This window comes from Taudactylus pleione, unplaced genomic scaffold (genome assembly GCF_031769625.1).
Source record: "Taudactylus pleione unplaced genomic scaffold, aTauple2 ptg000036l, whole genome shotgun sequence".
Classification (NCBI taxonomy): domain Eukaryota; kingdom Metazoa; phylum Chordata; class Amphibia; order Anura; family Myobatrachidae; genus Taudactylus; species Taudactylus pleione.
In genome coordinates this window covers 1,013,090-1,041,060 of record NW_028284438.1, presented here as the reverse complement: position 1 = coordinate 1,041,060, position 27,971 = coordinate 1,013,090, and the positions used below count along the sequence as shown (strand labels likewise).

At 41.3% G+C, this 27,971-nt stretch overlaps 1 protein-coding gene across 1 annotated transcript in view; it reads left to right on the top strand.

The window, feature by feature from the left end:
- Positions 1–27,971, top strand: part of LOC148538789 (uncharacterized) — a 171,985-nt gene that overhangs the window by 66,895 nt on the left and 77,119 nt on the right. Inside the window, exon 6 of the mRNA XM_088452244.1 lies at positions 13,773–13,847. Within this exon, the coding sequence (XP_088308370.1) occupies positions 13,773–13,847 (75 nt within the window). The remainder of the gene's footprint in view (positions 1–13,772; positions 13,848–27,971) is intronic.

The following is a 27,971-nucleotide window of genomic DNA, read 5'->3' as shown; positions in this document are numbered from 1 at the left end:
CACTGTTGTCATTTATATATATATATATATATATATATATATATATACACAATGCAAAAGATCAGGCGGCACTCCAGGTCTTATAAAAAATGCTTGTATTAATCCATGTGACAAAACTCCAACGTTTCAGAACGCCTCCGCGTTCTTTTTTCAAGGTAACATGTATGAGAATCATATTGTCTTACCTTAAATAGGCCCACCACCATCTATAATCACCGTGTACTCCGGTCCTGGACACTCACTGAAAGTGCGCTGGTGTCCGGACGGGATGACACATCACTACCCACAATGCCCCTCTGGCTCCCATAGCAACTAGTGGCAACAAGCGTGTACGTCAGTCTCCCTGTAGATGCAGACATATCGTATTGTAAAATGGTACATAACAATATGAAACAAATACACATACAGATAAACATCACAGATACATAGATTAAGCAATACAATATACATTTGGATCGGACGTAGTTACCAATACTCCTGATACTAAAGTATATATATAAGAGATGCAATGTTGTTCGCAAAATAATATCTATAAAGGATGAGTATAATATGTGACAGAAAGGTTAAATACTACAGGGTTGTTATATGGTCACCAGAATAATACAAGGGTTATAGAAGAACGTTCCATGGCATATGTTCATTAAGTCCATGGGGCGTAATGGTGTTCAATTCATAAATCCATTTAGATTCTAAATGTGACAGCCTCATCTTTTGCATTGTTTCCATGCTAACATAGTGGAGGGCACTCTGGCATAAAAACCACTCTGGAGACAAATCTAAATATTGCTTATTATTCAATTATAGTAGCTACTACTTATAAGGGAGCCTGGGAGGCTAAATCAGTGTACCTATTCACTGCATGCTGTGCTGATGCCTTTTTGGACAGTCTTGACAATGACCCTCAGGGGTCGAAACGTCGACTTATGATACACCTGTTGAATCAATTAAGCCTTTATTTTACTTATACTGGTGAGTGCCCTCTTTTGGCCCAAGTGAACAAGTGACCATAACTTTTTCTATTATTGGTACAGGGACTGCCTGTTACCTTAGTGGAGCACCCTTTGCTGAATTTTGTTGGTATGTGAGTGCAGACTATTGGGACTATTGAATTTGTGACCCTGACCTGGGGATCACTTTGTCCAGTACCCATCATCTTATTTTCATTTTGATATTGTTTTGGATTTCCTTCTTTTTTTCTTCTTTTCCTATTTTTGCGGTTTTTCAATTTGGTATCAGTTTATATGCAGACAGTTGTGTGTCACTGATTTCATTGATCACACCTATTACTTCTGTACTTCTCAGTTTTCCTGACTAATACCAGACCAGTTAGATTATTGCAAATTGATATTGCCTGCTGCTTATGCTATTTGAGCATGGCACAAGCAAGTATTAATCTACTTAATGATGACCTACTTGCCGCTGCTTAGAATAACTTTATATCACTTACAGATGATGATGCCGACAAGATCTATTTTGAGCAGATAGAGTTCTCTGAACTTCCAGCTGTAACAGCTCATGATCTGTATTACAAATTATTGAGATTAAAAAAACGTGAAATTGATTTGCTCTTACACGGTCAATTTCTTAGTGAGTACCACCGCACCAAGAAAATCCCAAGAGGATTTAGGGTCCAGAATATCCCCACACTGGGAAGAAATAATACTGTTTTTTGTGATAAATGGTGGGGAGTCCTTAATAAATGCTCCTCAGACTTAATTTTGCTCGTTACTGAGGAAGTCAGCACTGAGCTAAAGAAAGTATGTGTTGATATTGACTCTTTTAAGGGTACCTGCCTTAAGAAATTGACTAGTGATAAGACTGAACCATGGATCGATAAGCTTAAAGCCAAGTTGACATATACCATCAAGAGCTTCACCAGTTTAAGAGGAAGAAGCTTGAAACTGTTAATTCAGACTATAAATCCCATAAAGTGTACAGGTGGCTCACTGGTGACTCTGCTGAAGGGTGTGGATGACGCCCACCTAGGTTTAGGAGATCGAGACCCACACGTACTGACCTTTCCTCCACACTGTCTTCCTCTGAGGGTGAAACTACAGACTCTACTGATACTAGGAAAGAGAGTGAATCTTTTTTAGATCTAGGAACATATATGTACCCCCCCTTTTTAAGAGGAGGTGGTTCAGGAACCACCAGAGGAGGGGCGGGGAGTGGAAAAAGAAGAGGCAGGAGAACCAGGACATGAATTTGGTATTCAATGTGTCCACATACACTCTTAGTGAGACTGAACTATCTCTACTGTCCCTGGGTCTGTCCAACATATCGACTATGTCACATAACACCTTTGATTTTGCTGTTGATACATACCGCTTTGGTAGAAAGCTCAGACTTCGGGAATATTTCCCTGAATCTACCGCTGAGAATACTAATGTGTCTAAATGTTCTCAACCTAGTTTGTTTGAACCACCCTCCCACAATGCTAGCATTAAGACATTCTTACACATAGTTGAACACGATACGAATAAATATATACAGACCAGACCTAAATATCACAATTTAACCTCTGAGCAGAGACAGGCTCTAAAATCTCTAAAAAGTAACGAGAATATTGTCATACGTCCTGCCGACAAAGGCGGGGTGGTAGTTGTGCAAGATTGGTATCAATATGACCGTGAGATCAAACGGCAATTAGTGGACAACATCACTTATGCCAAACTTGAATTTAATCCCACCATATCGATTAAGAGGCTTATTGATGACACCACTGATATAGGATTCCTGGCAGGTTGGATTGACTCTAAGACGGTTGATTTCCTCAAAGTACAACACCCTATCACACCGATAATTTATACACTCCCCAAGATCCATAAACAACTTGATAATCCACCTGGATGCCCCATTATTTCAGCAAGGGGTTCTCCACTACAACCCCTGGCCATCTATGTGGACCAATTTCTCCAGCTGCTTGTAAAAAACACCTCCAGCTATATACGTGACCCTTCTGATTTCTTGCAAAAACTAAAAATCTCTGGTGCTTTGCAACAATTCATCTGACGACTGTGCTAAGACACAAATCTTTGAAAAGAGGAATAGGTTTCTCAATAGGGAGTACTCACCAAAAACAGTTGACAGGTGTATTAGAAAGGCATATCATCGCTTTAAGTATCCCACTGATATATCAACCAAGAAGGGTGTTAAGGATCAAATGGTGCATGTGAGTACCTTTGACCACACCTCCAAGGTGACTAAATGGATCAATGAGAGACACTGGCATCTGCTCCCGAGTGACGTGGCAAAAAAACAACCATGAGTGCATACAAGAGGGGAGCAAACTTACGCCAGCTACTAATGCGCCCTACCTTACAACCAATGAGGCACTCACCTGGCTAAGGTCTTACAGGATGGGCTGCTTCAAATGCAGAGACTGTGTTACTTGTCACTCAATGCTGAGTGGTACTAACTTCCATCACCCCCACAGCGGGGCAAAAATTGCCACCAAACACCGGCTCAAGTGCACGAGTATTTATGTCATTTATTTTGTCACCTGTCCCTGTGGATTGTATTATGTAGGGATGACTAAGTGGGCCTTTTGTGACCAAATGGCAACCACTGCTACTCCATTAGAACTGCCTTGGAGACAGGGGTCACAGATAAACCTGTGGCTAAACACTTTCTCCAAATGGGACATCAGGTTGCCACAATGCGCTAAATGGTAATTGACCACGTACCTAAACCACCTAGGGGTGGGGATCGTGATTTATCATGGAAGAAATTGGAAGCACGATGGATCTATAAGCTCAATACTGTGGCACCACGTGGACTAAATGAAAACAACCCACTCAGTGTCTTCCTGCAGTAATACTGATCTAATTGAGGTCTCTTTGGTTCATGGTTTTATTCCACATTTGTTTCTTCAATATTGGATGTTTACCATTTCTTTGTTTTTTCACCATTTTTCCTATTTTTGAGTATTTTGCTTGCCCGTCTGCTTAGTACACTGAGAAGTACAGACACAGTTTATTATTTTTCATATATGTACAGTGTAGGCTGTCTTGCCTATACTTCTGTTGTTATTACTGTTTTCTAATCACCTGGATTGGCTATGGTGATTGGTCCGTCCTGGGCTCCCTTTACTGTCACATCTCTCCATAGGTGGACTGATGTGGTTACCATTATTATACTTTAGAGTTGCCGTCCAACTGTACCATCACTTGTATTTATGCTCCAATATACCATTTGTGTCCATAGCAGAGTATATATTTGCTTATTTTCTGTAAACTTTGTTGGTCTACACCTTGTAACAGTGAGCGTGACCTGTAGATTTCCATGCACTATTATTAAAAGTTTACATTTACTGGTTTATATGCACTGCCTTTATATGGCATCTCCTGTTTAGTATTTAATTGTCTATTATTCAAAGAGGTACTACCTATCATGGTTTATGTGCATCACCCATATATGGCATTTCCTTCCTGTCTAATATTTAATTGTCTATTATTTTATAAGCTACCACCTATTAGGGTTTATATGCATTGCCCTTATTTGGCAGTTCCTTCCTGTCTAGTATTCTATTGCTTATTATTCAATTAGATACTACATATTAGGGTCCATATGCTTCACCCTTATATGGCATTTCCTTCCTGTTTAGTACTCAATTGCTTATTATTCAATTATAGTAGTTATTACTTATAAGAGTCAGTGTACCTATTGACTGCATGCTGTGCTGATGCCTTTTTGGACTGTCTTGACAATGACCTTCAGGGGTCGAAATGTCAACTTATAATACACCTGTTGAATCAATAAAGCCTTTATTTTACTTATACTGGTGAGTGCCCTCTTTTGGCCAAAGTGACCATAAGTTTTTATATATATATATATAAGTCCTGGTGGGCGGCACACTCGCTGTATATGAACACAATAATGCCGGTGCCCTCTGTAAGAAGCCCCACCTGGGAGCCACAATCAGTATGTACACAGAACGGTGGCACTCGGACACAAGAAAGGTCTACCAGCAGGTAAGTACACCAACGTTTCGATGATTTAATTCATCATCATCAGGGCAACATAGTACAAAAGTTCTGCTCACCTACTGTATATACCTTGTCCCCCACCGCATGCATGACAAACAGCGACCGGAGCCGGAAACAGGCACCCACTGATGACATCGTCTCTCAATCACAATCACCATAGTGACTGAATACAAACAAAAATGTAAAATGAAAATGCATGGCACTTGTGAGCAACACCATCAGAATAAACATACTACATACATATAATGGCAAAATTACATCTCATAACACATATATAATTTATAAATCATATCTCATAAAAGGCAATGTAAGCCTAAATTTTCATTGAGCCCTCTCGGGGACAATGGCCTTCATTCAGAGGCAGTCGCAAAAAGTGAGCAATCGCTCTGAATGAGGGCGGCCGCTTGACTTTTCAAGTGCGGCCTCCTGGTCACTAGCTAAGCTGTGGGTTACCACCCACACCTTTAGCGACTGACCAGGTTGATGGTCTTGACCATCGTGACCATCGGGGCTTGCAACGAGACCCTAAGGTTGGGTCTCGACAACTGCTAGCCCCAGGGAGCTTCCTGCTCTGATCAACCCTGAAGCTCCCCACTGACATCACTGCTGATGTCAGTGCAGCCGCCGACAAAACGGCAGGTGTTCCTTAAGGAATGCCTCCATTTGTGAAACCACCCCCCCCGCCACGCCTACAAAACGGGTCGAGCTGTCGATCAACATCGACAGCTGCCCATTTTGTAATGAGCTCCGGAGGGAGAGAATTTCTCTCTCGCTCAGGGGCTTGCACACGTGCAGAGCGGCCGCTGAGCTTGTGCTGGGCCAAACATCGACCTGGTTGCGAGCGCTCAGCGCTTGCGATCGGGTCTGAATGAGGTCCATTGTCCCTAGGCGATATATCCAACGTGTTTCACATTTAAGGGGTTTCAAAGATCTATCCCCCCCTCAGGTGGACTCAGGGATATGGTCAATGATAATGTACCATAGTGTGGCAATATTGTGACCAGCTTGCGCAAAATGTCGCACCACAGGTTGGTCACTCATACCACTCGCAATTGCCATTCTAATGGAAGAACGATGCACTGCCATACGTTCTCGCAAAGTACGGTCTGTTTTGCCAACATATCCTAGACCGTATGGACACAGGATAAGGCACACGATATACAGTCAGGTCCATAAATATTGGGACATTGACAGAATTTTCATATTTTGGCCTCTATTCACCACCACAATGGCTTTGAAATGAAACAAACAAGATGTGCTTTAACTGCAGACTTTCAGATTTAATTTGAGTGTAATTACATCCAAATCAGGTGAACGGTGTAGGAATTACAACAGTTTCTATATGTGCCTCCCACTTTTTAAGGGGCCAAAAGTAATGGGACTATCAACTCAAAAGCTATTTCATGGACAGGTGTGGGCTATTCCCTCATTATTTCATTATCAATTAAACAGGTATAAGGTCTGGAGTTGATTCTAGGTGTGACATTTGCATTTGCAATCAGTTGCTGTCGACTCTCAATATGAGATCCAAAGAGCTGAAACTATCAGTGAAGCAAGCCATCATTAGGCTGAAAAATCAAAACAAACCCATCAGAGAGATAGCAAAAACATTAGGTGTGGCCAAATCAACTGTTTGGAACATTCTTAAAAAGAAAGAACGCACCGAAGAGCTCAGCAACACCAAAAGACCCGGAAGACCACGGGAAACAACTGTTGTGGATGACAGAAGAATTATTTCCCTGGTGAAGAAAAACCCCTTCACAACAGTTGGCCAAATCAAGAACACTCTCTAGGAGGTAGGTGTGTATGTGTAAAAGTCAACAATCAAGAGAAGACGAATATATCACCACAAGATGTAAACCATTGGTGAGCCACAAAAACAGGAAGACCAGATTAGAGTTTGCCAAACAACATCTAAAAAAGCCATTACAGTTCTGGAACAACATCCTATGGACAGTTGAGACAATGCTAAACTTGTACCAGAGTGATGGGAAGAGAAGAGTATGGAGAAGGAAAGGACCTGCTTATGATCCAAAACATACCACCTCATCAGTGAAGCATGGTGGTGGTAGTGTCATGGCGTGGGCATGTATGGCTGCCAATGGAACTGGTTCCCTTGTATTTATTGATGATGTGACTGCTGACAAAAGCAGTACAATGAATTCTGAAGTGTTTCAGGCAATATTATATGCTCATATTCAGTCAAATGCTTCAGAACTCATTGGAAGGCTCTTCACAATGACCCGAAGCATTCTGCAAAAGCAACCAAAGAGTTTTTTAAGGCTAAAAAGTGGACTGTTATGCAATGGCCAAGTCAATCCCCTAACCTGAATCTGATTGAGCATGCATTTCACTTGATGAAGACAAAACTGAAGGGAAAATGCCACAAGAACAAACAGGAACTGAAGACATTTGCAGTAGAGGCCTGGCAGAGCATCATCAGGGATGAAACCCAGCGTCTGGTGATGTCTATGCGTTCCACACTTCAGGCTGTAATTGCCTGCAAAGGATTTGCAACAAAGTATTAAAAAGTGAAAGTTAGATTTAGGATTGTTTAGTTTGTCCCATTACTTTTGGCCCCTTAAAAAGTGGGAGGCACATATAGAAACCGTTGTAATTTCTACACCGTTCACCTGATTTGGATGTAATTACCCTCAAATTAAATGTGAAAGTCTGCAGTTACAGCACATCTTGTTTGTTTCATTTCAAAGCCATTGTGGTGGTGAATAGAGGCCAAAATATGAAAATTCTGTCAATATCCCAATATTTATGCACCTGACTGTATCTAGTGGTGCAACTCAGGACATGTCTAATAGAGAAACTTTTGCCACTGCAAGGATTTTTAAAAGTGGTGCCTGCCATAAGGTATCAACATGTAAGGCAATTAATGCACTTATAACAACCATTTTTTAATTAGAAAGTTACTAGCCATACTATTGTTCTTTAACATCCCCGTAACATCAGTCTTCATTACCCAGTCCCTGATACTTCTGCCCCGAGTATAACAGGGCATAATATCAGTATCCTGAAGTTTTAAAGCCTTGTCAGTTTGCACAATAGGCCACCTACGTTTCACAGAACCATGAACCACATCACTAGTAATATTAAAAGTGTTGACCCAGGGTATAAGTATCTTAGAAGAAGAATTATTTTTCTTAACAAATAGGTCATCCCTTGAAACTGTCACTGCCCATTGTTTGGCACCTAAAAGTTGTTGTAGATTGCAACCTCTCGCTACAAAGTTACAGATCATCTTATCAATGTGTGCCTCTGCATCACACTCATCACTACAAATAAGGCGTGCTCTGATGAACTGTGAGTACGGAAGGCCAAATTTGAGGGGTTTGGGATGAAAACTTGAAGCATGAAGAACTGTGTTTTTATCGGTGGTTTTCTTAAACAAGGAAGTGCTCAGTATACCCTGTGTTAATCTAATTTGTACATCCAGGAAGTTTGCCATGTCGGGATCAATATTATAGGTAAACTTCACGGGATTAGCTGTACTATTATGAGTTTCAAAAAATGATATAAATTCTTGAGGTATGCTCTTGCAAGAATGGCTCCATAGGCATAAACCAGGTAACACTATCATGTTTGAGGCCACAATCTGGAAAACTGCACATTTTGGAGCTTTGTGCTCTGGGTCAAACTGAACTACCCATTGAGCATTAACAATCTTCATACTTAATGGTTGGGGCACTTCCATCATTAGTTCCAATTAAACCAAAATTCTCCCAGTCCATAAATTCAATATAAAAGGAGAGGACTGTCACCATTAGCAGCAAGATAATAATATTTAGTTCCTTGAATAATGATACATAATGGTTCAACGTTACGGTGCCCTGCTGGGACCTTTTTTAATAAACAAATATCACATTATATATATATATATATATATATATAAAGATATCCAAAACACGGCACTCAGTGGACTTTGAAAAATCCAACTCCACACCACCTTGTTAGCAACGTTTCGGGCTTTATTGTCCTTCGTCAGGCTGCACAAACATGACCAGAATACAACAAGCATCTTACCTTAAATGCCCACTCTTGTCCTCTGGCATGCGTCGGGCCCCACTGGTCACTTCCTGTCCCGCGTGCAAGGCTTCCGGTGAAACCGGATGCGCATCATCACATTGATGATGTCATCATCACCATGGAAACCCGATGCCTGCCAGACAACAAGCCCAACCACGTGACCACGTGAAAACATCTATCAAGAAATAAGCAATATTACAAAAAATACTAACATACATGTAAATTAAAACAGAAGTTCACGATGCATGTTATAGGGAAACCATTATGGAATGAAAAAGATCAAAAGAGACATGATGAAGAAACAACATGCATTGTATAACAAATGCTAAATCCCATTGGGGCAATGATGATAATATATTGGCATAATTCCACAACTAATGGGAACATATGCTCCCTGGATTTAAAGTTTTATAAGAAAATATTTTAATTGAGTTGGTCATTCAAACCCTTAGGTCTGACCATATCCAGGTAATGTATCCATTTCGCCACCAACATCAGCAGTCTCTTGTTCCTATCTCCTCGTCTGCCATCATCTTGGACCTGATCTATAATAATATGCTTCAGGCTAGAGAGGTTATGCTTGGCTTCCATGAAATGTCAGGCAACCGGTTGCTCCGATCCCTTGCCGTTGATGGCAGATCTAATAGCCGATCTATGTAGGGCCATGCGCTGTTTAAATGAACGCATGGTCTTTCCCACATAGCAAAGTCCACACGGACATTTGATAAGGTACACCACAAAGGTGCTAGCACAAGTTAATCGATATCTTATTTCATATTTAAGTCCAGAATGTGGGTGATAGAAGAACTTGCCCGTCAACATATGACCACACGTGGTGAATCCCAAACATTTGTAGCATCCATTAGTGGCTCTACATATCATTTGAGACTTTTCATTGTGTTCTGTGATGTCAGAACGAACCACCCAATCCCTGATATTTTTGCCTCTTTTATAGCATGGTCTAATTCTTGTTCTCTTGAGTGACGGTAAATCTCGATCATTCTTAACTATTGGCCATAGTTGTTTACTTGCCTTATTGATATTATTGTGAGCTGTACTGTAAGTGTGTACCCAATTCAGGACCTCTTCTGATTTTTCCTTGTTCTTATCTCTCAACGTGTCTTCCCTAGACAATGAGTCCACTTTAGTCCGTGCTGTTTGTAATATATTTTCTGCATATCCTCTCGCCCTAAACTTGTCTAGCATTTTATCAATTTCATTATCAAGTATAGTAGGGTCACTAGTGATTCGCTTAACCCTCAATAGTTGAGAATACGGCAAACTATTGATCGTCGTGGATGGATGGAAGCTATCTGCTCTCAACAGCGTATTCCTGTCTGTTGGTTTTGAAAAGATCTTTGTTGATATTATATTCTCCTTTACCATGATTGTAACATTCAAAAAGTTCATCTCCTCCAAACTCATATTATACGTGAACTTGATAGGATGATCCAATGCATTGATCTTTTCAATTACATCTATGAGGTCATTGTATTCACATCTCCAGAACAGGATCACATCATCTATATACCTCCTATAAAAAAGAACTTTATCGCGTATATTTCTGTTGAAGAAAAAATTCCTCTCCACATTGGCCATGTATGCATTGGCATATGTCGGTGCCACATGCGACCCCATGGCACAGCCACTTTTTTGGATGTAATACTGGCCATCAAAGTAGAAGTAGTTCCTTCTCAAGGTCATAGCTAACAATGTAAGAAAGAAATCTATTTGGGGACCCTTACATAAATCATTGTTAATTATCAATTCTTTCACAACCTCTACACCTCCTACATGGGGAATATTTGTGTAGAGGCTGGATATATCTATGGTACACAGCCATGTATTAGAGGGAACCTCACTCATTTCCTTCAGACTTAATAGGAGGTCTGTCGTATCCTTTAGATAAGTCTCACCAGCCTGGACAAAAGGCTGTAAAAAATGGTCTAAAAATTGTGAAATATTGCTGAAAAGAGAGTCTCTTGCAGATACTATTGGACGTCCATGGGGGAGGGTGAGGCTCTTGTGGATTTGAGGTAGTGTATATAAAAGCGGTACCCTAGGATGACTTTTATTGAGAAAATCAAATATCTCCTTGCTAATAATACCAGCAGTCAATGCTGCTATTAAAAAATTCTCATTTTCAATTTTAAAGTTATCAGTGGGATCTTTTTTCAACCTTTCATACACCGCTTTATCCGACAACTGATTGTATATTTCTTGACAATATTTATCCACATCAAGAACCACCACCCCTCCCCCCTTGTCTGCTGGTCTGATAACAATATCTTATCTAAAGGAAATGACAGACCTCCTATTAAGTCTGAAGGAAATGAGTGAGGTTCCCTCTAATACATGGCTGTGTACCCTAGATATATCCAGCCTCTACACAAATATTCTCCATGTAGGAGGTGTAGAGGCTGTGAAAGAATTGATAATTAACAATGATTTATGTAAGGGTCCCCAAATAGATTTCTTTCTTACATTGTTAGATATGACCTTGAGAAGGAACTACTTCTACTTTGATGGCCAGTATTACATCCAAAAAAGTGGCTGTGCCATGGGGTCGCATGTGGCACCGACATATGCCAATGCATACATGGCCAATGTGGAGAGGAATTTTTTCTTCAACAGAAATATACGAGATAAAGTTCTTCTTTATAGGAGGTATATAGATGATGTGATCCTGTTCTGGAGAGGCGAATACAATGACCTCATAGATGTAATTGAAAAGATCAATGCATTGGATCATCCTATCAAGTTCACGTATAATATGAGCTTGGAGGAGATCAACATTTTGGATGTTACAATCATGGTAAAGGAGAATATAATATCAACAAAGATCTTTTAAAAACCGACAGACAGAAATATGCTGTTGAGAGCAGATAGCTTCCATCCATCCACGACGATCAATAGTTTGCCGTATTCTCAACTATTGAGGGTTAAGCGAATCACTAGTGACCCTACTATACTTGATAATGAAATTGATAAAATGCTAGACAAGTTTAGGGCGAGAGGATATGCAGAAAATATATTACAAACAGCACGGACTAAAGTGGACTCATTGTCTAGGGAAGACACGTTGAGAGATAAGAACAAGGAAAAATCAGAAGAGGACCTGAATTGGGTACACACTTACAGTACAGCTCACAATAATATCAATAAGGCAAGTAAACAACTATGGCCAATAGTTAAGAATGATCGAGATTTACCGTCACTCAAGAGAACAAGAATTAGACCATGCTATAAAAGAGGCAAAAATATCAGGGATTGGGTGGTTCGTTCTGACATCACAGAACACAATAAAAAGTCTCAAATGATATGTAGAGCCACTAATGGATGCTACAAATGTTTGGGATGCACCACGTGTGGTCATATGTTGACGGGCAAGTTCTTCTATCACCCACATTCTGGACTTAAATATGAAATAAGATATCGATTAACTTGTGCTAGCACCTTTGTGGTGTACCTTATCAAATGTCCGTGTGGACTTTGCTATGTGGGAAAGACCATGCGTTCATTTAAACAGCGCATGGCCCTACATAGATCGGCTATTAGATCTGCCATCAACGGCAAGGGATTGGAGCAACTGGTTGCCTGACATTTCATGGAAGCCAAGCATAACTTCTCTAGCCTGAAGCATATTATTATAGATCAGGTCCAAGATGATGGCAGACGAGGAGATAGGAACAAGAGACTGCTGATGTTGGAGGCGAAATGGATACATTACCTGGATACGGTCAGACCTAACGGTTTGAATGACCAACTCAATTATAATATTTTCTTATAAAACTTTAAATCCAGGGAGCATATGTTCCCATTAGTTGTGGAATTATGCCAATATATTATCATCATATCCCAATGGGATTTAGCATTTGTTATACAATACATGTTGTTTCTTCATCATGTCTCTTTTGATCTTTTTCATTCCATAATGGTTTCCCTATAACATGCATCGTGAACTTCTGTTTTAATTTACATGTATGTTAGTATTTTTTGTAATATTGCTTTTTTCTTGATAGATGTTTTCACGTGGTTGGGCTTGATGTCTGGCAGGCATCAGGTTTCCATGGTGATGATGACATCGTCGACGTGATGATGCGCATCCGGTTTCACCGGAAGCCTTGCACGCGGGACGGGAAGTGACCAGTGGGGCCCGGCGCGTGCCAGAGGACAAGAGTGGGCATTTAAGGTAAGATGCTTGTTGTATTCTGGTGATGTTTGTGCAGCCTGACGAAGGGCACTAAAGCCAGAAACGTTGCTAACTAGGTGGTGTGGAGTTGGTTTTTTCAAAGTGCGCTGAGTGCCGTGTTTTGGATATCTACATGTTTTAATATTACGGGCACCGCGGCATGTGATTATGGATGGAGTGTGCCGTACCTATCGATGGATTATATATATATATATATATATATATATATGAGAGAGAGATACATTGCATATAAAACAGACGTGTGTGATATACTGCAGTTCTGTACAGATGGAAGACTCTATATTCATATACATTTTTTCTCCTATTTTCTTAATTATCTATTCTGTTTTAGTATATGCAAATTAACAATGTATCTTTGAAGATGTAACTGTATAAGTTACAAACCATTTGTAAGCCAATAGAAATATAATATGTAAACATAAAACAACAGTCACAATGTAAAAATGCTGTGTCTCTTTCTTAGAATTTGCAAATGAGCATTGTAATTTATACAGTAATTTGTATTTTATTACCTTTTATTAAATTTTTCACAGTACGAAAAAGCAATGGAACGACAGTTCAACAATAAGACCACAGCACTGAACAGCCTTCAAAATCGCCTAGAGGAGGTCAGTACAATTTTCTGTGCATTTTCAATTAATTTAATGGAAATTACATGCTTTTACTGAAAATGTAATACAGTCTACAATAGATCTAGAGAAGCAGAAAATAGCCGAATGTCTTGTAATAAATACTGCTCATTAGAATTCCAATTGTTGGAAGGACTTTTCTTCTAGCAGTGGTATGTAATGCAACTAATTCAACATCTCCAAGATCTATTTATTTTTTCTAAATGAGCTGTGATTTGAAAGTACTAGACTAGTGATGGTTTAACATGATTAAAACTTTTCCAAGTTCAAATCTTTTGCAGTAGAAAACTAAACTATAATTCCATATGTGTGGGATATTCTGCGGAAGGGGAAGGTGAAGCTTTAGGAGTGGAATAGCAGAACTCATGTACTGATAGTGGAGGGAAGAATACATTGTAAACATTTATACAGTATAGTGACCACAATGAATTTAATCAAGAATAGGGTGAGTTATTGTAAAGGTGAGTTTGCTCAGATAATAACTATTGATACTTCAGGGCTGTGGTGTAATAAATACTAACAGGATAAGACAAGCACTTTGATAATACAGGACTGATTAATACTGTTATAGAAACCACTTGAGTGTATACGATTAATATGTCAAGTATGCCTACAAAATGCTTCAATTTTCTGGGTCATCAGCTGGTGTCCCCATCATTGTCTGTTTTTTTTTTATTTTTTGTTCTCTCCTTTCTCCCTCAGACTCCTCTCCCCAGGTATTTCTGTTTTCCAAACCCTGCAGCCACTACTGCCATATGTCATATTATACAGACACGTCTGCCATACTGTACTGTATGTCATAATATAGACTAGGGATGTGTGCCGAGTCCCATGTTTTGGTTTTGGATCTGTATCTCCTTCGTGTTTTGGATCTGAATTTGGTTTTGGAAAAACCTCCTTGCGTGTTTTGGTTTGGGATCTGGATTTTTTTCAAAAAAATCATAAAAACAGCTAAAATCTCATAATTTGGGCCTGTTTTTGTTCCTACAGTATTACTAACCTCAATAACATTAATTTTCAATTGTTTCCAGTCAATTTTGACCACCTCACAGCTCACTATATTGTTTTCATCCAGTTTAGGCCCATAATTTGCACCAAGCTAGCTGGCTGACTAAACTAAGAAACAGCAGTGGGTGGCACAAACACATGGCAGTTCAACTTCAAACATAGCACATAAGGAAACATATGTTTTCATTCATCAAGAGGCTTGAGGGAGATGGAGTATTTATGTAGTTAAAGGCAGGGAAAGGAAGGGTTGATTCATAGTAAATTGAATTTGCATTTTTTATTCCAAAGCAAATTTGTGAGCGAGGGAGGGAGGTGGGGAGTCATTTTCAAAGAATATTTGACTCATTCACATCAGTCCTTGCCACAGTTAAGCTCTTGTGGTGATCCAGTATTTTTTTTTTAAATGAAAGCAGTATGCAGGAAATGCTGTATGTGGCAGCACGCAAAATGGAATCTCTGAACAGGAAGGGGGCAGAGGTATTTTTAAAATCTGGTACTAAACATCTGTTATCATTGTGCTTCTGGGATTATGGATGGGAAAACTGGGAGGGGAGGAGAGAGAAAATCTCCAGACACCATCACATAATAGCCTTTCCATTTGGTGTTTGAGTTGCATCTGACCAAACATGGCTGTTATGATCAAGGAAAACCAAGCCCACCAGGATGGTATCTGCAAATCAAGGTTGAAAAATGGCATAAGAATAAAATGCAAGTATACCTATATGTCATTTTAGTTGAAATAAATACAGTATGAAACTATAAAAAAAAAGTAAGCATCAGAGCAGCGGCACAAAAGTACGGCAGTTTAAAATAATAGAACACATCTATTAAACTTTTGCAACACAGCAGTAGCAGACAGGAAGGCAGTTTCATAAACTATAAAATTATAAATGTCAGGCAGCAAAGCCCAAGCAGCACATAATGCAAAGAAAAGAGGTGCAAGATGGAATTGTCCTGGGGCCCTTCCACCCACCTTTATGTTGTATATAGGACATGCACAGTTTAACAAACCAATCACTTCAGTCACAGGGACTGACAATTGTGGCTGAAGCTACCAATGGGCAGCTGACATTGCTGGCAATGATCTCTCCATGCGCAAACTTGCTTTACAGAGGCAAGATGTTGTCGCCATCATCATCCGATTTCTCACCCTCATCAGTATGTACATCATCTTCACACAATATTAATTTGTCCCCGCTGGAATCCACCATTACAACCTCAGGAACCTCTGTAATTTTTGGATATAATTGGCAGTAAAGGTCTTCCTCGTGAAATTTGTAGTTCATTTTGATGAACATCATCTTTTCTACATTTTGAGGAGGTAGCCTCCTACGCCGATTGCTGACAAGGGCCCTCATTCAGAGCCGCACGTTACCAACAGTACGCTCGTTGCGTTCCGATGTTGACTAACCGCGCATGCGTCGGTGTTACACTGCGCATGTGCGTACGGCAGATTGCGAGCTTTTTTTCTCTCGTTCCTAAAATAGCGTACAGGAAGTGACATGTCAAATGTGATTGACAGAACAGGGCGTTTTTGGGTGTTGACGGGGGTGGAGATGGAAAAACGCAGGCGTGGCGAGGCGTTTTTGGGGCGTACATACATTAGCAGATGCGAACGTCAAATGTGTTCAGACCGTCACATACGTCACTGGAACATCCTCTTTCCCTTCAAAATGCTCGCACAGTTTAGGGTCTGGATTACTCGACCACATTGGCGATGGCCTTCTCCTCCGTCCCGGGGACTCCATGATTTTGCAGCGATTAATCGCGGGTGGTCACAAAAGCAATTAGTGTTGTATTGAAAACCGGCTTGGTATGTGTTTGGCAAGCAGTTTATTGGGATAGCACAAAACCGTACGCAGGTGGAAATCATACCTGCTAATGTCAGGATTACACAATCAATTGGCGTACATTTTTTTGGGTTTTTTTTGGCCTCAATTTGTTGTTTATGGCCTATTGTGACAATAATGTCATCATGTTTTAATTAGCTCCCCTTTTTTTTTTTAATGTGGAATTTGCATCGTTATGTGATTTTTTAAACGTTCCTTCAAGAGGCCTTTTTTTTTTACAAATGAAATGGTTTTTTGTGTCCTTTTTTGCCTTTAGGGCCAGGATTAAATGTAACCCATTTGTACAATAATGTCACAATACAATGTCAGATTTTTATCATAAATTTATTGTTTAAACACAAACCAATTGGCATAATATTTTGTTTTCTTTTTTTCTGGCAAAGATACTTTTTATCAAAAATAAATAATCAATAACTGCTAACATAAACGTACAAAAATAAATTAAAAACATTTCACAAGAAAGGAGAGGGAAGTTTTGACCAGAAAGGAATATGAGCCAAGCACAGAAGGAGTGTGGGAAAAGTCGCCATTGCTGTCACCGTTTTTTCGCCCGTTTGGATGGGGGAGGGTGGGCGCCAGACCGGGTCCGGGATGCCATCGGGCTGGCCTGTCCAGAGGCAGATGTTGTGGCCTCTGGACTAGGCACAGGGCTAGGCACATTTGGAGGATTGGCTGATGTTGTGCCAGAGGTGGAGGATCCTGATGTTCGGGCAGGAAGGGAGGTCGGCTCCACCATGTGCTGGCGAATGAGCTGCTCCAGGGCATCGGCGATGCGGATGTTGGCCCTGGTATTTTCCGCCAGGGCCTGACCAATGGTCACGTTGGCCGCAGCATTTTGCTCCAGGGCCTCAGCCACCCGTATCAGACTGGCGTCCATCCTCTGCAGAATCTCCGTATGGAAATCCGATTTTAAATTGAGTTCTGTGAGGAGGCCCACTGCCTGCGAGGGGGCACGCCCTGGACTGGCTTCTGCAGGGTCCTCAGCCGGATGTACTGGTTCCTCCCCTGCAGAGCCAGCCGAAATTCTGCGGCCAAGGCTTCCCTCTGGAGCAGACTCATCCGCCTATGTCTCTGTTGGAAAAATGAGAAAAGAGTCACATTAGAATCTACATATTGGCACAATAGCATTTCAGAGTTGGTGACATCACAATACTTACCTGGGCCAACATGAGGAGCCGCAAAGTCTGGCATGTCCGTATCCATGTTGGACACGCCAAACACCTCCACAGGCTGCACACACCCCTGTGCCAGCTCTTCTAAATCCGTCAACTCCAATGACACAGGGGTGGGACCCCCACCTGTCCCCCTTGCATGCCTAGCCCTGTCCGCGAGTTTTTGCTTTAGGCGATATTTGAAGTCGCCCCATCTGTGGGGAAAAATGGAAGCCATTATCCTTTGGTTTAAAATGGGGTTTGTTTTTAGGGGGGGCAAGGGTTTACTTACCGCCGTTTGACATCCCGGGCTAGACGGACATAATCACCCACTCTATTGACAGCAACGGCTACCTCTTCCCACATTCTCCACTTCTGGCTTAGACTCATATTCCTGTCTGCCTGTGGCAGGATGTCCACACACTTCTGGATCAAAACCTCCATCTCCTTTCTTGTGAAATGTGGCTGCCTTTTTTTTTTGGCCGCTTTGGCCGGAATACTGGGCCCAGCAGCCTCTTCCATGTCATCCTCCTCACCTATTTGTGTAAATTTACAGAATTCACAAAATCACAACTTGCCTAATCTTATGTTTCAAATTAATCGTTGATAGAAAATGCATGAAAGACTTACCGCCTGACTCTTGGGCATTTTTTCCCTGGTCTGTCGCCATGTCTGAGGTCCAAACAAGAAATACACCAGAATTTGAATGTGTTTTCGTGACGTATTTATACATGCGTCCTTATTTTGCGGCCGCATCATTGATTGTGCGGCCCTATGATCCCTCCTTAATTTGTGCGGGAAACGAAACACTATTTATGGCTTGGTGTGTCTCAAGTCGAGGTGGCGTTTTTGGATTGTTGGAGGTTATCTTGGCTGGAGTTTATTGATTGCGTAGAAAGGAGTTGGAGGTTGGAGATTCGTTTGTTGGTTAGATTTGCGTTTTTTTCCGTTATCTTTGTTGGTTTATATTTTTGGGACCTCGTTTCTTGATTTGGTAAGTTTTGTGAAGTCTAACTTTTGTTCAATTGTTGTTTCATTGTGTTTCGTATATTTTGTAATTTTTGGATCCCTAATTTCTTCTATTTTAGATTTTGTTTATTTTCGACCCCAAAGACCTTTTGATTTTGCATCTTAGATATTTGCTCTTGGTAAGTCCATTTTTTATCTTGTATTTGCCTACTAATTAGCGCATTTTTAGTAGTTACTCTTGTGACTTGTATTAGCGAACTAATTAGCGCATTTTTAGTAGTTACTCTTGTGACTTGTATTAGCGAACTAATTAGCGCATTTTTAGTAGTTACTCTTGTGACTTGTATTAGCGAACTAATTAGCGCATTTTAAACAGCTTAATAATCATTCTAACTTTTTGGTGGTTTATCTTTTGCTTTTTGAGCCAACATTTCGACCCGTTTTGATGTACTGTGTTAAATGTCGCTTTGCGGTTTTGCTAAATGGGTGTTTGGCATATTTTAACTTTGGTCTAGCACAAAATTTATAAACAAAAATGCACAGAGTGAAATGTGTCAAGTAATTTTGGTGTTTATTTTCAGTTTGGACGTATCATGACAATACCCCGGCATGTAAGCAGCAATGGATGGTATCATCATGCTAAGTTGTTTTAATATAGTTTTGGGGTGGGTCAAAAGCCTTACTTTGAAATCTTTGAATTTCAGGTTGATCTGGGGCGGATTGTTCTGGCCATGCTCCCGGAAGCCGACCAACCTCAATCTCATCCCAGGCGTAGGCATCGTAGGCATGCAAGGCCCCAGATATTTCGAACACGTGTCACCCTTTTTGGAATGCCCGATGATGAGGTTTTAAGACGCTACCGTCTACCTCCCAAAATCATCATAGACACTCTCTCATTAATAGAAAGTGATCTTGAGCGGCAAATTGACAGTCCAACAGCAATACCACCACTGACGCAATTTATGGCGGTGTTACATTTCTGTGCCTCAGGATCGTTTCAAACAACGGTGGGAATAGTGGCGGGCATCTCCCAATCCTCCTTTTCCCGGATCCTGAGGGCAGTGATGGAGGCACTTTTCAAGCACCTCCATCATTTTATTCAAATGCCTTTGGATATGGGTGCCCTTAGTGTGGCCAAGGCCAATTTTTACCAAATAGCTGGCTTCCCACACATCATAGGGGTTGTGGATGGTACTCACATACCACTTCAGCCTCCAGCACGGCTGGAGGCAATATTTAGAAACAGGAAACACTATCACTCCCTGAATGTAATGGTGGTATGTGATGCCTCCCTCCAGATCCTGTCCCTGAATGCTAAATTACCAGGAAGTGCACATGACTCCTTCGTCATCTGGCAATCAGGGATATGGCAGAAATTAACCAACCTACAAGCTGGTGATGCGTGGCTTCTGGGTAAGTGGAGACCTTTAGTACATAACAATGTTAAGCTTGATACACAGTGTTCCTGATGTTGTCTCTTATTTTTCACAGGAGACAGTGGATACCCTTGCATGTCCTGGCTGCTCACTCCTTATTTGGCTCCCACACCAGGCCCACAAAGTGAGTATAATTCCGCACTTACAGCCACCAGGCAAGTGGTGGAGCGCTGTATCGGCCTTTTAAAAGGCCGATTCAGATGCCTCCACCGCTCTGGTGGCGAGCTCATGTATTTGCCGGATATGGTGTCGAAAATTGTGGTCCTGTGTGGGATATTTCACAACATCGCCATAAGGAGTGGTGTCCCAATGCAGCCAGAGGATGCCTTACCTGAGGATGGCCCCCCCGAGGTTGGTCGGAGGTCAGTATGTGGGGGGGCCATACACGATGATGTGGTGGCCAGATATTTTAGGTAAGTTTGACCAAAACTACAGTGTTTATACCTAATGTGTTTGTGTTTGTTTGCGAACATCTAATTTATTTTAATTTTTTTCACCATCTTCTGTTTGTTCACATAATCTTTGCCACTCCAACGCTCACTACTTCCTGCTACCCTTACCAAACCTGGATCTGGTGATTTTGGGCATATATTCTGGAACCCATATCGCAACGCCATGTTTGTGGAATCATGTTGGCATGGTCCTTCGTCAACCAGTTCTTGATTGTTTTTTTTATTTAAATATTTTATTTGTATGTGTTGTATTTGAGATTATCACTGTTTTTTTTTTTTGGGGAGTGACCACTTTGATTTCTCATTTATGTTGTGAATAAATGTTTGGAGAGTGAAATGGTCTTCCTTTTTTTGGACGTTAACAGCAAGTGTAACCAGGTTAACACACCTTACATTTGACTAAGGGGTAATCCAGTACTGACACCAGTTGATGTAAACTGAAATATGTTTTCAGGTTCCCAACCCACACCAAAAGGAAGCCTGTCCAAACCTTTGGATTTTGAAGATTGGCCTAAGCAGCTTGCACACCAACTAGGAACCTGTAAAATGTCGAAATATCTAATTGACACTACACCCAAAAAGGGAAATGACATTGTTACTGTTATGTGTTTCTTGTGGCTGTTTAACATACAAATACAAAACACAATCTAACTTTTAAAAAGGGAAATCCTTGCAGGAACAGTCTACTTATGTCAGGGAAAACTATTTTTGTTTTGGAAAAAAAGAATGAGCCAGAACGTATATTAGAACTAAAAAATTTATTTAGAAAACGAAAATAAACAAAAAAAACTACTGGCGAAGGATGCCAGACAGCCGGTCAAGGCCCACAAGAATGCCAATGACATGTTGGCGCATCTGGCCAACACATTCGTCCACCTCTTGTCGACGCCTCTGTTCCTCTGTGGGTGAGAAAAGTGTGTGGATTAATAAAACAATAGGGAATCCACATTAAAAAAACAAAAACACAACGAAATCACTCCTAAACCTAAAAAAAAAAAAAAAAAAAAAAAAAAGGGGGTGCTGCCAAAAATACAAGGCCTATGTACAAATTCCCACAGGTGTGATATGTGTATGTTGAAATCAGCAGGAAGAGGTAAAGGCAAACTGCTAAATCACCAAAAGTAAACCAAACAAGCACGAATAAAGGCACGACACATGATTACATACAAACAGTTTGTGGTTAAAAAAAATGTGAAAGAAAAACATACCGGGAGCCAAAACGGGAGCTCCGGAAGTCCCTCCATGTTCTTCCTTGGAGGAGCCTTCATTCCCCAAAGAACGGGGAGGGGTAATGACGGACTCCGGGGAGGGGGTAATTGGAAGAGGGGTGGGTGGAGGAGAGGGGGAAGTGGGACGGAGGGGAAGGAGGCCCGACAGTTCCGGGAGAGGGTCTTGGAAGGCTGGGGAGGAGTGGGGTATAGGGGAAATATTTGGGGTGGAGTGTTGGCTGGGGGTTGGGGATAGTGGCCGGGAACGCCGTCTGGCCGGACGGTGATGGCGTAGTCTTGGCTGTCCTCCTAAAATATGTCAAACAAATTGAGGTTAGTTTCTGGGCAAATCCGGGGCCCAAATAAAAAAAAAAAAAACCACCAACAAAAAACATGCAAATAGGAGTAGAATGAAAAAAACAGAAATAGAGGGAAAACAAGCACACGCAGATATGAGGACAAATAATAAATAGGACAGACAGGAAAACATGCACACGCAGATATGAGGACAAATAATAAATAGGACAGACAGGAAAACATGCACACGCAGATATGAGGACAAATAAATAGGACAGACAGGAAAACATGCACACGCAGATATGAGGACAAATAATAAATAGGACAGACAGGAAAACATGCACACGCAGATCTGAGGACAAATAATAAATAGGACAGACAGGAAAACATGCACACGCAGATATGAGGACAAATAATAAATAGGACAGACAGGAAAACATGCACACGCAGTTTGCCCCACAAACACAAACATGAAAACCACAATACATAACACTTACTTTCCAGGATCTGCATGCGAAAGCATTACAGCAAGCGGGGCGTTCGCCGTTGCAGGTCTGACCACCTGCGCTCCAGCTGCCCGATGTTGCGGCGTGAACCCAAGGACCGCAGGCGGGACCGTGCCTCCGCATACGCGGAGCGCTTCTGCCGGTTGGTGATGGGTGGAGTCTGGCTGGTGATACGGCGATCCATCACCTCCGTAAGCACCAGCAGCTCGCGCCTGGTGAATGCGGAGGCTCTCATGATGGCAATGGAGTTTTTCATACAAAACATTTTTGATAAAGTGTGCAAAAAATTTCTGATTGGCTAATGTATTTTGGAAATTAACAGGAGCAATTTTATTGGTTAGTGTATGAGTCATGTGTTCAACAGGGCCAGAAATCTCTGGAGAGTTATGATAGGCTTGATGCAGTGACATGCGTTTGCAAATTTAAATAAAGAAATGAACCCCGGAAAATATGCGGGGATCCACAGCAATAGAACAATTGTTTAATTGTGGTTCACATGTTTTTTGAACAATAAAAGCGAATGTTCCATCCGTACGTATTCTGCGGGTAAACACAAACACAGACAAGAGTAAAGTTTCTTGCATTGTGTTGAAAAAAAAAAAACAATTAAGCTAATTGATACATTGATTGGCATGATACGATTGAGGGAGGTAGGCAGAATAAAGGAGCAGGTAATCGACATCTGACAAGGCCACTTCCGGTTTCACTTGTGCGTGCGTTCCCTTCAAGCCATTTCGGGGATGTACGCTCGCTATTTCGCACGCTCGTTAGTTAGAGGAGGGGTCGCCTGAGTTTAGGGAGGAATTTTAGATGCGAACGAAAATACGAGCGAGCCATTGAATTTAAATAATTTTGTACGTACGCCTAACGTACGTGCGCCCGCTTGCGAGTGGGTCTGAATGAGGGCCAAGGTTCCCAGGCTGTGCAAAAAACTCTTTCTTGAGTACACACTGGAGGGTAGGCAGCTCAAGTAAAACAAAGCAAGTTTCTGCAAGGGACTCTTTTTCTTGCCAGTAGTGAAACGGACTGTCCGACATGCCTATTTGGATGCTATCATTAAAATAGTCCTCAACCACTGTTTGAAAGGTGACCATATCAAATTGAGTCATGTTAGAGGTCTCATTAATTGTAGGCAATTATTTTAGACCCGGCTAGATGTGAAAATTTGATTGTGTTGACTCATCTGCATCACTAGTGGGTCTCTTCTTTGGAAAGATTAGTTTATTCCTGGCAGCCGCACTTGCTGAAGAAACTGAAGGAGGAGTCATTGCTGCATCATGTGCCGCTTTAGCTGCAATTTGCTTACCAACAACTCTTTGCATCTCATCAGATCTGTGTCTGTTGGGAAGAAAGACACAACATATGACTTAAACCTAGGATCGAGCACGATCACCAAAATGTATTGCTCCGATTGGTAGACCCTAACAACCTTAGGATCCTGGCGAAGCGAATAAATGACTTGATCTATAAGTCTGACATGCTTAGCGAAATTGCTTCATTTCAGCTCCTCCTTCAGTTTCTTAAGCTGCTTTTCCAACAGTCTAATGAGGGGATTTACCTGACTCGAGCTGGCAGTGTCTGAACTCACATCACAGGTGAATACTTCAAAGGGTTTCAACACTATGCACAATACAGAAAGTATTTTCCACTGAGCTTGAGTAAGGTACAGTCCTCCTCTTCTTCCTATGTCATACTTCATTGTGTAGCTTTGGATGGCTTTTTGCTGTTCCTCCACCTGCTCAAGCATATAAAGGGTGGAGTTCCACCTCGCAACTACCTCTTGGTTCAGCTGGTGACAGGGCAAATTCAACATTTTTTGCAGGTGCTGAAATCTTCTACATGCACCTGCTGAATGTCAAAAATGCCCAGAAATTTTGCAGGCCATGGAGAGCATCTCCTGCATGGCCCTGTCATTATGTAGAAAATGTTGTACCACCAAGTTTATAGTTTGAGCAAAACATGGAATGTGTTGGAATTCATCCAGCTGTACTGCTCTCACAATATTGGTGGCATTGTCAGAAATCACAAATCCCGAGGACAGTCCAAGTGGGGTAAGCCATTTTGCAATGACTTCCCTGTCAGCAGTATGTTGTTAGCAGTATGCTTCTTAGTGAAACTGGTTATACAGAGTAGCCTACCTCTGAATAAGCTGCTTTTTCTTAGATGCTGCTGTTGGTGTCACTGAAGGCAATACACCCACCCATTGGCTGGTTAAGTGAACAGTGGGTACAACAGCATTTTGGAGGACACTAATTAAGTATTTTTTTAATGTCCCTGTACAGGCTTCAAATTGGTTTTCTAGTGAAGTGGAACCTAGATGGGATTTGGCAGTGGGGACAGAGAACCTCAATTAACTGTCTAAAACCCACTGCACTATTACAGATATCAGACGCACATCTAATACCAGTGTAGATGTTATGGCATTAGTGATCCGGTGTGCAACTGGGTGACTGTTGTCATACTTGCTCCCCCTTGCAAAGGATTGTTTAACAGTCAATTGTTTTTTAGAACTACTACTAGAAATCTTCCTGGTCCCCATCTGGGATAAAGATCCTCTCCCAGCAGCAGCAGGCATAGCACTCAAGGGCTCTTCTAAGGACTCCAGGATAGGGGAGGACTGAGTTAGCCTTATCAAATTGGATGCAGGACTACTTCTGATCATGATTGAGGATATTGATGATGAAGTTGTTGGTGGTGAAGATGCCAGGTGGTTGGATCTAGCAGAGAGAAGGGAACTAGCTGAATCTAGCCAACATTTCTGAATTTTGCAGACACTTTTGATGGATGCGCTGCAGATGACATAACAGGGAGGAGGTTCCTAGTTGGTTAGCGTCCCTACCTCTATTTACTCTGGCATGACAACAGTTACAGATGGCTTGACAATTGTTGTCTGGATTTGGGTAGAAATGATTACATACATAAGAAGTGGTTCTTTTTGTTTTATGCCCAGGCATGACAATGGGATTTTCCTTATCATGGGCAACAACTGTTTCTACTGGGGCCTGATTTACACAAACAACATCCTCATCAACAACATCCTTATCATCAGTATCCTCATCATCAACATCCTTATTACAGTAGCATCAGCTACACAAATATCCTCCTAATCCTGGTGCACTTCCTCAGAAGCATCCTCAATTTATATGTCAGCATGTTGACTTGTGCTGCTCATCCCCACATTTACACAAGTTGTGGCAGAAGGCTCCTCTTCGAGTACAGTTTTGGAAAGGTCAGGCTCACACATGGCACACACCGACACACTTAGGGTTAAATTTACTAAAGTGAGAGTTTGTAGAAGTGGAGATGTTGCCCATAGCAACCAATCCGATTCTTCTTAACATTTAAAAAGCACCTTCTAGAAGATAATATCTAGAAACAAATTAGTTGCTATCGGCAACATCTCCACTCTTAAAAACTCTCACTTTAGTAAATATACCCCTTAGACTCTCCACAGGGATCTGTGAAATTTCTGAGCACACAGTTTGTTCCTGTGCCTTAATGATTTTCATTTTTTGAATTGTCTACAGGTAGAAGGACTTACATCATAATAAGAGGCAGAACCACCAATCATAAATAAAGGCCAAGGCCTTAGCCTTTCCTTGCCACTTCATGTGGTGAAAGGCATATTGCCAATGTTATGTCTTTCTGCAGCTAACTTTCCTTTTGATGTTTTTTTCTTTACCAGTGTAAAAGATTGGTTCTTTGATTTTAGATGCCCTGACTTAAGCCTTGTATGCCCTTGGGCATCGGCTTTAGTAGATGATGTAGACAGACTAGTATCGTCATGGCTAGTGGCACTGGCAGCTGCTCCAGCCCTAGTATGTGATTTCTGATCACCTCTCAACTGTTCATTCTACATGAACAAACACGAATTAAGTGGGGTACAGTGCACACATCAATTTGTACCAATTTTAAATATTATACTGCAGTATCAATGACCTACAGTGTCTCAATATTTTTATGAATAAGAAAACAATAACACACTGCGCTACCACTTACAGTGTCACAAGATTTTTTATGAGTAAAACACTGCGCTACCATTTACAGTGTCACAAGATTTATTAATGAGTAAAACACTGTGCTACCACTTACAGTGTCACAATATTTTTTATGAATATGAATAACACACTGCGCTATGACTTATAGTGTCACAATACGTGGATGATAAACTGTGGTCTGGCCAACAGTGTCACTGAACAATTATAGCATAGCTAGCACACAAAAAAGCCTGAAAAAAATCTTTATTTTTTATTTTTTGTGGAATGCTTATTTTATTTAACTATATTTTTTTTACACTGGGGAAGAGCACACCTGGATGAGGCAGCAACCCCTTGATGAACAACACAGCACCCCTTTATGGACAACAAAGCACCCCTGCGGAGTGCAGAAGGGCCACCTGCAGAGTCACAAATATATGGATGATAAACTGCGGTCTGGCCGGCAGTGTCACCAACAATAATAGCGTTTCTAGCACACGAAAATAAAATAAAAGATCTTTTTATTTTTTGGGGAATGATAATTATTAATTTTAATTAACTTTATTTTTTACACTGGGGAAGAGCACCCCTGGATGACAGAGCACCTCTGGACAACACAGTACCCCTTTATGTACTGCAGCCCTAGCCCCTTGATGGACAGGACAACACAGCAGCCCTTATGTACTGCAGCCCCTTGATTGACAGGACAACAGTGACACAGCAGCAACCCCCCTTTACGTACTGCAGCCCCAGCCCGACAACACAGCATCCTTGAACAGACAGAGCACATCTGTTCTCTGTACACTTTCCACAGCCAGAATGAAAATGGCGCCGATCACCAGGTCCTTTCTAGAATCCAAAACCCGAGAGAAACCAACAGCGGGATGATGAAGTTTTGCCTCGTTTTGGATTCCGAGTTAGTCAGGAAAACCCAAGCCGGACTCGGATCCTACTTGGATCCCCTATGTTTGGGTGGGTTCGGTTCTCAGAGAACCGGACTCGCTCATCTATAATATAGACACACCTTTCATATGCCATCATATACAGAGATACATTTTTCATATCTCATCATAAACAGAAATTCTTTCTATATACCATAATATACAGACATTCCTTCCATATGCCATAATACAGTGTATAGCAGAGGTTCCAAAACTCTGCCATTACAGTACAGGGTTTAAGGCTATACATGCTTGAGTCCTGATAGTTAATCAAATTGACTTCCAGTAGCCGCTCCTCTGCTTTTCAG